The following is a 9,033-nucleotide window of genomic DNA, read 5'->3' on the forward strand; positions in this document are numbered from 1 at the left end:
CATTACCTGAGTTTCCCAACATTCTCAAACTTACTGGCTCAACACGTACATCAGTGCTTCCCACTACTCATCCACTGAATCTATCCCACCCGAGACCTGCTTTATGCCCTGTAGCAGACAAACAAACTAAATAACCACTGGACTGAGGAAGTCCCAGTCAAGGTGGAGCTGGAGGAATTGCAGGCTAACTGGGCTGTAGAAGGAGCCACCCGACGTTGGCTTTTAAAGGAAGTTTAAAGGGCACGAAATTTAACCACAAAATAATCCGATTTAGTTTGAATCAAATCAATGGCCATAGGGATACACTGATGAACAAGAGAGACATTCTTGCCCTTAAATATCGCTTAAATGTAGCCCTGACTGAAATGTTTATCAGACAGGCACTACCAGAGTTGAGTGCTTTAAGCATGAACTCCCCAGGGAAGGAATACAAGTAGCTGGAAATCAAGTGAATTCACAGGTAGTGATGATAACAGGGTTGGGAGGTTCTTTGAGAACAGCAGAGTGAAAAACCTTTGAAAATGAACCCTGAAGAGGAAACCGCTATTTTGTAAACACAAACTCTGTTGCATCTGGTTTTTCAATAGGCTATGTAGACCCACCTTGGATATGTGTGCAAGTTGCTCCTTGAAATCACCTTGTAGTGACTTGTCCTGGCAGACATCAGGTTCCAATACTACATGTCTTACTTTATCCCCGGATTATGTCTTGTACCAAATCTCGCATGTTCTCATGAGGTACAGTGCTACACATTCAATGCCCATGTCTTAATCCAATGGAATCATTTTGAAATGTTTTCTTGAATCCAGATCTCTTATGTGGTTTTCACCACACATAATTATAATTATTTTACTGAAATCTCACTTCCACTTTGTTTTACTCTTCCTTATTTTCTGTTACTCTTATTATTATTCAAGGTTTTTGAGAGCAACTGTACAACCTGGAAGGATTCAGCTGTAGAAGAAGCTCTTCCACTCTGGAAGAGACAAGATTGAAGGGTAAATATCCAAAGGAAACCCACCACCGTGAGAAAAGAGAGGGGAGGGCAGTCGGATGCTTGTTATGCCCCAGACACACTATTTTTTGAAATATTTAATCTTCATAAATTCCCTATTAGGCACCAGATTCACTTCCTCCATCATACATTAGAGAACCAAGGCTTACCAAGCAACATAATTAATGTGAAAATTAAATTAGCAAAATATAAGGGGACTAGATTTCAAAACCAGATCTCATTGACTACAAAAATCCGTGTGACTGACATTCTACCAGCTCTCCTTCCCAACACCATGTTGAAACACCAATGCACAGAGGAAAAATTTTAATTTGCTATATGATTGCCAAATTGTGTATGTTCATTATAAAATTTGTAAAGACAGAGAAGTGTAAGTCATAAAGAAAAAGATTCTCAATCCCACTCACCCATCAATATCTATTATTAACATTTTTAAAAATGTTCTTTCAATTTATGAGCAGATATAATTGTTTTTTAAATGGAATCATGATGTAATGCTTTTTTATAATCTGTTTCTTCATGAGCCTTCTAGATCTTATTAAATAATTTTCTGCAACATCGCTTTTTTTTCAGGAATAGAATTTAGTGATTCATCACTTACATATAACGCCCAGTGCTCATCCCAACAAGTGCTCTCCTTAATGCACATCACCCCTTTAACCCATCCCCCCACCAACCTCCCCTGCAGCAGCCCTCAGTTTGTTCTCTGTATTTAAGAGTCTCTTATGGTTTGTCTCCCTCTCTGTTTTTATATTATTTTTGATTCCCTTCCTTTATGTTCATGTGTTTTGTATCTTAATTCTCACATATGAGTGAAATCATATATTGCAAATGGCAAGATTTCATTGTTTTTTATTGCTGAGTAATATTCCATTATATATATATATCTCATCTTCTTTATACATTTATCCGTCGATGGACATTTGGGCTCTTTCCATACTTTGGCTATTGTCAATGGTCTGCAATATCATTTTTAAATGATTACATGTTCTCTCACATGGATTAACCATTTTCTTATTACTGATATTTTGGTTGACACAGTTTTTCACTGTTATATTGAAAACTGTAATAATTTTATGCACAGACTCATAAATAGTCTATAAGAATAAATTTTTAAAAAGAATATCACTGAAGCAAAATGTATGCATTTACTCAAGTCTCCTATTACGTATCTCCAGATTATACTTCAGAAATTTTTCTAGCACCTTCTACTTCCACTAACAATAGTCCGGGATGTGTCTCTCCTTGAAACTTTAACAACAGCAGGGATTATCTTTTTTTCCACTACTGTCAGTTTATAAGCAGAAAATAGTATCTGATCTTGTTTCATTGTATATTTATTTGAGTATTAATGACATTGGATTTGCATATATTTGTTTGCGTTTGCATATTTCTTTTTTGAATTGCCTGTTCAGATCCTCTATTTGTTTTTCTATTGATGGGTTTATTTTTGGTGAATTATATAAAATTTCACCTTCTATTTAGTTTGCTTATTTTATTTTTGACCCACAGATCTTTTAAATTTTTATTCTGTCAAAATATCAATCTTCTTATGCGTGCAGCACATTTGCTTGCAAATCATCTGTACTCTTTGGACTGAAAAACGTTAATCTTCACTATCTTGTAGTTTTCTTCCTCTTTTTAAAATATTCGAATCTTAAGTCCATCAGAAATAAATGTTGATACATAATGTGTTAGGGAGTTCTTTTTTTTAAATGATTAGCCCATTGTCCTGAGTCCATATCAGGAAACTGTTGGTCCTCTCGAATTGATTTGAAATAGTGACAATAGTTCGTATCCATTGCATGTATACTCTGTGCCTGGACTGTTCTAAGTACTTTTATAAAATAATTCCTTTGACAAAGTCTGACAACAACCTACGAAGTAGATACATGTACTTTCAGATCCATTTTACAGATAATAAAGCTGATGCACATAATAGGCAGAAGCAATATAACACAGTGATTAAGACAAGAGACTCTGGAGCCAACTTACGCTTAAATTCCCATTCTGGCACGTGCTAGCCATGGTGACAGCTTTGGGCAAGTTACTTAACCTCTCTGGGCCCCAGTTTTCTCATCCATACAACAGGTACAAGAGCCCCTTTTTAGAGGACCGTTGTGAAATAAGCCAAGGAATGTAAACTGCATAAGTCAATGCCTGACCAAATGAATGCTATCGAACGGTCGGCTACTGTTAATGATTCTTTCTGTTCTAACGTGCTGGATCTCTGGTGCTCTACGAACGCCATTTTGATTTATGACGTAACATAGGATCTATTTTATAACATATGATCATTTGTGATATATTTTAACGTCTTGTGATGCAAATTCTGTTCTGTGATGGCACTCGTTTTTTTTTTTTAACTCTCTTGTCTTTCCACCTGTTTATTCTTCTAGGGATTTTGATAGGAATTTCATAGAAATTACACATTCCTTCAGAGCCAGTTAACACTAAAATATTGGGTTTTCCATCCAGCCATGTAACAATTTTCTTCAAATAGTTCCTACTTGTTACTCCTTAGGTTTATTCCCTGGTGTCTTATTTATTATTCACTCATTCCTTTTGGTGGTTGTTTGAGGGAAGGGCACTTTCTTTTTAAAATTTTTTAAGTTTATTAATTTATTTTTGAGAGAGAGAGAAGGAGAGAGAGGGAGCAAGGGAGGAGCAGAGAGAGAGAGAGAGAGAGAGAGAGAATTCCAAGCAGGCTCTGTGCTGTCAGCACAGAGCCCGACACAGGGCTCAAACTCATGAAACGTGAGATCGTGACCTGAGCCGAAACCAAGAGTCCAATGCTTAACCGACTGAGCCACCCAGGCGCCCTGGGAAAGGCACTTTCTAACTAACATTGATTAAAAAACAAAACAAACAAAACCCAGAAAGCCCTAAGATCCAAAGCATGAAGTACGTACTTACCATAATCATTTACTTTAATTTAAAATAGGCAAAGGGGAACTTATTCATCAACCTTTGGATCTAAAGCTGAGGGCTTTGAGTTTGTATCACTGAAATCAAAGCCTTGATTCTCAGGATATGTTAATTCCAGTTTTAGCTTTTGTAACGATGGAGTGAACATTTAGACCCACGGCAGATATGAATACGAACTTACTGAAAATTGTATCATCTTTGCTCCCAGTCCTTCATTGTTCTGGCACACACCTTTTCCCACAAAAATTTTTAGCAACCTGTAATTATCAGGTGTTTCTTAAGCAGTCCATTGTTACTTTTCATAATTTATAGCCACGTAACATCTCATCAGGTTTTGTCATACGTAATAAAATCACATAATTACAAAACGACTAGCCAGTGGACTGACTATCGGGTTGGTCCTAATTTTTCGATTGGTTCTGTTGTGTTTTCAGTTCGTGAAATCCTCTATCTCCTTTTTTCTGTCCCCTTGCATTGGCTCAGTCACAAAATGTCATGCTAAACCAAAGTAATGCCAGCCTTTCTAGGTCTCTGTGTGTACACTGGGTGGATGTGCCTATGATGTAAATATGAGACTCTGTCTTTAATGGAACATCAACTTCATTTAAACTTGTTTGCAGAAATTAAACATTTACTTTTCTTATTTAAGCCATTTCATCTTATGTGCTTGTTCACATTTTCCTTTGTTTCAGCCTTTTGTTCTCTGCACTACATGTACTCTTTTAATCGGGTCATTTGGGATGGATATGTTGTGACTTATTCTACATATGATCATTACAGAAATATACGTTTGAATAGGTATTTCTGTGATTAGTCACATCCGAATGAAATATCTCTTGAATCCTTCCTTATACAGATTGAGGATATTATTTCATTATTATTTTATTTCTCCCATCACTCCCTATCAGTTTCCCAATGATATAATTCATGGTTTTATTTTTTTTTAATTTTTTTTTCAACGTTTCTTTATTTTTGGGACAGAGAGAGACAGAGCATGAACGGGCGAGGGGCAGAGAGAGAGAGGGAGACACAGAATCGGAAACAGGCTCCAGGCTCTGAGCCATCAGCCCAGAGCCCAACGTGGGGCTCAAACTCATGGACCGCGAGATCGTGACCTGGCTGAAGTCGGACGCTTAACCGACTGCGCCACCCAGGCGCCCCTAATTCATGGTTTTAAATGTGAGGAATTATTGGGACACCTAGGTGGCTCAGTTGGTTAAGCGTCCAACTTTGACTCAGCTCATGATCTCACGGTAAGTTCGAGCCCCACGTCGGGCTCTGTGCTGACAGCTTGGAGCTTGAAGCCTGCTTTGTGTTCTGTGTCTCCCTCTCTCTCTGCCCCTTCCCTGCTTGCACTCTCTCTCTTTCTCAAAAATAAATAAACATAAAATTTGTTTAATGTGAGGAATTATTTTAATGTTTGCATTTTATATTATGTATGTTTTCAAGCACTATTTGGGGAATTTTTTTTCTTTGAATAATATTTGTATTAACCATTTAGTGTTAAATATATATATTTACTATTTGATTTTTCAAATCGAGTTTTTCCATTACAACTTCCCCAGTCCTGGATTATGTATCCTGATTAATCACCCAGCAGCACAGAGTCTTTGTTGAGAAATTATTTCAATTGTATTTAGAACGACATACTTCCTAAGCCCTTGTAAATCTGAGAGAGTCTGTCTGTTGCTTTTGAACATAAATCACTAAAGCCTGGGTACAGAATTCTTTGACACCAGTTTGTTTTTCTTAAACTTGTAGATATGACTTTATTGTCTCTTGGGTTTTTATATTAAAAATCAAGTTGTAGTAGCCGAAGGTGCTTAATTTATATGTACTTTTCCCTTCCTAGATGCTTTTAAAGTTCTTTTCTTACTCGCCTGCGTGTTCTAATGTCTATTTCAATTCTGCTATTGCATCTTTAGTTTCTTTATTGCATTTTCTTATCTCTAGCAGTTCTACCTTCATTTTTTCCTTACTCCCTACAGTCCCCTTCTAGGTGAATCTGTCCTAGCCCTAAAGTTTAGGTTCATGCCTGGAAATTTAGAAAAAAATATTTAAACGAGAGGAAATATATAAAAAGTGTATCTCAGAGGGGTGCCTGGGTGGCGCAGTCGGTTAAGCGTCCGACTTCAGCCAGGTCACGATCTCGCGGTCCGTGAGTTCGAGCCCCGCGTCAGGCTCTGGGCTGATGGCTCGGAGCCTGGAGCCTGTTTCCGATTCTGTGTCTCCCTCTCTCTCTGCCCCTCCCCCGTTCATGCTCTGTCTCTCTCTGTCCCAAAAATAAATAAACGTTGAAAAAAAAAACTAAAAAAAAAAAAAGTGTATCTCAGAAAGGACTGGAATAAAAGGTGTTTGCCCAATTTTATCTGAGGCAAAATAATTGGATGAAAAGTGAACTCAAGAATAAATTGCAGTACAGCCGTAAAATGGGATACTCTAAAACAACAGAAATGATAACAAATGTTACAGGGAACAGCAGAAATAACTTTGCAGACACAATGTTGAAGCCCGTCACAAGACAGTACACGCTTCATCATCACACGTAGGAATTGAAACGTAAACTGATCTGCAGTGACCAAAGCTGAAAGGGCGGTTTACCTTTGTAAGGTAGAAAGTCAGGAGACAGGAGAGATGGGTGTAAGTTTCTGGAATTGTTCAATTTGTCCCTCTTGATAGTGGCTATACTAGTGTATTTACAGTGCAAAAAATTCAAGCCCTACACTTAGGATTTGTGAATGCCTCTGGTTGTTACATTTCACTAAGAATGTTTACCAAAAAAACCACATTCATTTGTCTAATTTAAAAAACACCTACAACCGCACAACTGTTGGATGAAATGCAAGCAAAGATTTAGCCCTTCTCAAATTAGATGTAAAATACCAGTGTAAAAAAAAAAAAAAAAAAAAAAGACATTTCACCAAAGAATATCTATAAGTCTTTGGCACAAGGAACTCTACAGATTACTATCTATCCCATTTTTGAAGATTCCTTGGGAAAACATATACCGTAGCCTCTAGTGTGAATTCATCCCAAGCACTGAATTTGGAAACTGGATACTAAATGCCAAATCAGAAATCAAATTTAAAATGTCTGCTTTTCTTCCCGCAATAAAAGAACTCAGCGAAGGAAGATCCGGCCCTTTCTGTCGCTCTCTTGCAGGGGACATGTTTGCCAGGAGCCCCGTCCTCAACCAGTCCGGCCCCACCGAGTTCGTGTTCCGCGCGTTCACCACCGTCCCCGAATTCCAGGCCCTCCTCTTCCTCCTCTTCCTCCTGCTCTACTTGATGATCCTTTGTGGCAACGCGGCCATCGTCTGGGCGGTGCGCACGCACAGCTCGCTGCACACCCCCATGTACTTCTTCCTGTGCAACCTGTCTTTCCTGGAAATCTGCTACACCTCTGTTGTGGTGCCTCTGATGCTTGCCAACCTTTGGGGCGCCCGGAAACCCATTCCGCTGGCTGGCTGTGGGGCCCAAATGTTCTTTTTCGTCGCCCTTGGCAGCGCTGACTGCTTCCTCTTGGCAATCATGGCATACGATCGCTACGTGGCCATCTGCCACCCGCTGCGCTACACCCTCATCATGACCCAGAAGCTGTGCGTCCGGATGGTGCTGTGCGCCCTGGGCCTGGCCCTCCTCCTCTCCCTGCAGCTCACCTGCTTGATCTTCACCTTGCCCTTCTGCGGGCACCGCCGGGAAATCAACCACTTCCTGTGCGACGTGCCTCCCGTCCTGCGGCTGGCCTGCGCCGACATCCGCGTGCACCAGGCGGTGCTCTACGTGGTAGGCATCCTGGTGCTGACCGTCCCCTTCCTGCTTATCTGTGTGTCCTATGTGTTCATCGCCTCCGCCATCCTGCGCATCCGCTCCGCCGAGGGCCGCCGCCGGGCCTTCTCCACCTGCTCGTCGCACCTCACCGTGGTCCTGCTGCAGTATGGCTGTTGCAGCCTGGTCTACCTGCGTCCCCGCTCCAGCACCTCAGAGGACGAGGACCGCCAAATCGCCTTGGTCTACACCTTCGTCACCCCCTTACTCAACCCGCTGATTTACACCCTTAGGAACAAGGATGTCAAAGGTGCCCTGAGGAATGCCATCGCCAGTAAAGCAGCCTCGGACACCCATTGAGGCTTAAGGGGCCTGGGGGTGGGTGTCTGTCAGTGGCCGTGATAATGGACTCTGAACAACGAATATGGAATTCTCATACTTACCTCCCCCACACTTTGCAGTTGACGTTTCTTTTTGCCATGTTGGCCCCATGTCCACAGTCTGTACTCATTTTCTTGAAGTGCTTGAGTAAGATTTGAAAAATGTGGACAAAGACCTCAATGCAGGAGAGCTAGTCTGCGGGCCCTACTTTAAAGGTTCAGAGCTCAGTCGGGGCAATTGCTTCGTCAGGACCTCCCCCCCCCCGCCGGCCCCCCCACCATGCATGCTGGGACTAAAGCATCACAGACGTCCTGCCTGTTGAGAAGGCGATGATACTGAGGTATCCTGTGAACGACGCCTTCAGTTAGATGTGTTCCTACACACATAGATCTTACTAAGAGAAATACACTGTACTGTTGTTTTAGATACGAACGTGTGGCAAACAGAAGCTTATCTAATGCATCAATTTCCTTCCTTCCATACATCCCAATGGGTTGCCTTCATCGTTCTTCATTGTGCCAGGAAGCGGGCAGGAATTGGCATCCATTGACTGAGCAGGACGACAGCGCTGCGGGTACAAGCCCTCCGTGCCCTTGTTGGCTTTCCTGCAGCTTTACTCTCCTTCCTCACCCCTTCCGGTGCCTTCTTAAGGGCTACTGGTCGAAGACCCGCTCAGCAGGTGGCGCCACTGGTCCTCCCACGGCGGCACATCCTGCAGCCCCATGGTGGTTCCATCCTCCTGCACCTGCTCCCTGACCACAGGCAAACCCTGTAGAATTCGCTCCTCGGTGCCTTGCACAGCTGGCTTCATGCTGCCCAGCCTTCCTGAGGACCAATGAAGTAAAGAGGGATCCAAGGACAGTTCTTAACAGAAATTACGTGCTCCAGAACAGTTGGGGGCAGACACGACCTGTCAGGGAAGGGACTGGATGTTGCCCATTA

At 41.6% G+C, this 9,033-nt stretch overlaps 1 protein-coding gene across 1 annotated transcript; it reads left to right on the plus strand.

Moving 5' to 3' along the window:
* The first annotated feature begins 7,110 nt into the window (after window positions 1-7,110).
* Window positions 7,111-8,070, plus strand: OR10Q1 (olfactory receptor family 10 subfamily Q member 1). Its single transcript, XM_040495900.1, has one exon. The coding sequence runs from the start codon at window positions 7,111-7,113 to the stop codon at window positions 8,068-8,070; it is 960 nt and encodes a 319-aa protein (XP_040351834.1).
* Window positions 8,071-9,033: the final 963 nt, after the last annotated feature.

This window comes from Herpailurus yagouaroundi, unplaced genomic scaffold, assembly GCF_014898765.1.
Source record: "Herpailurus yagouaroundi ecotype Mexico unplaced genomic scaffold, PumYag 187, whole genome shotgun sequence".
Classification (NCBI taxonomy): domain Eukaryota; kingdom Metazoa; phylum Chordata; class Mammalia; order Carnivora; family Felidae; genus Herpailurus; species Herpailurus yagouaroundi.

What these genes read in the sequence shown, in the direction of transcription:
- OR10Q1 (XM_040495900.1), top strand. Translation starts at nt 7,111, where the DNA reads ATGTTTGCCAGGAGCCCCGTCCTCAACCAGTCCGGCCCCACCGAGTTC.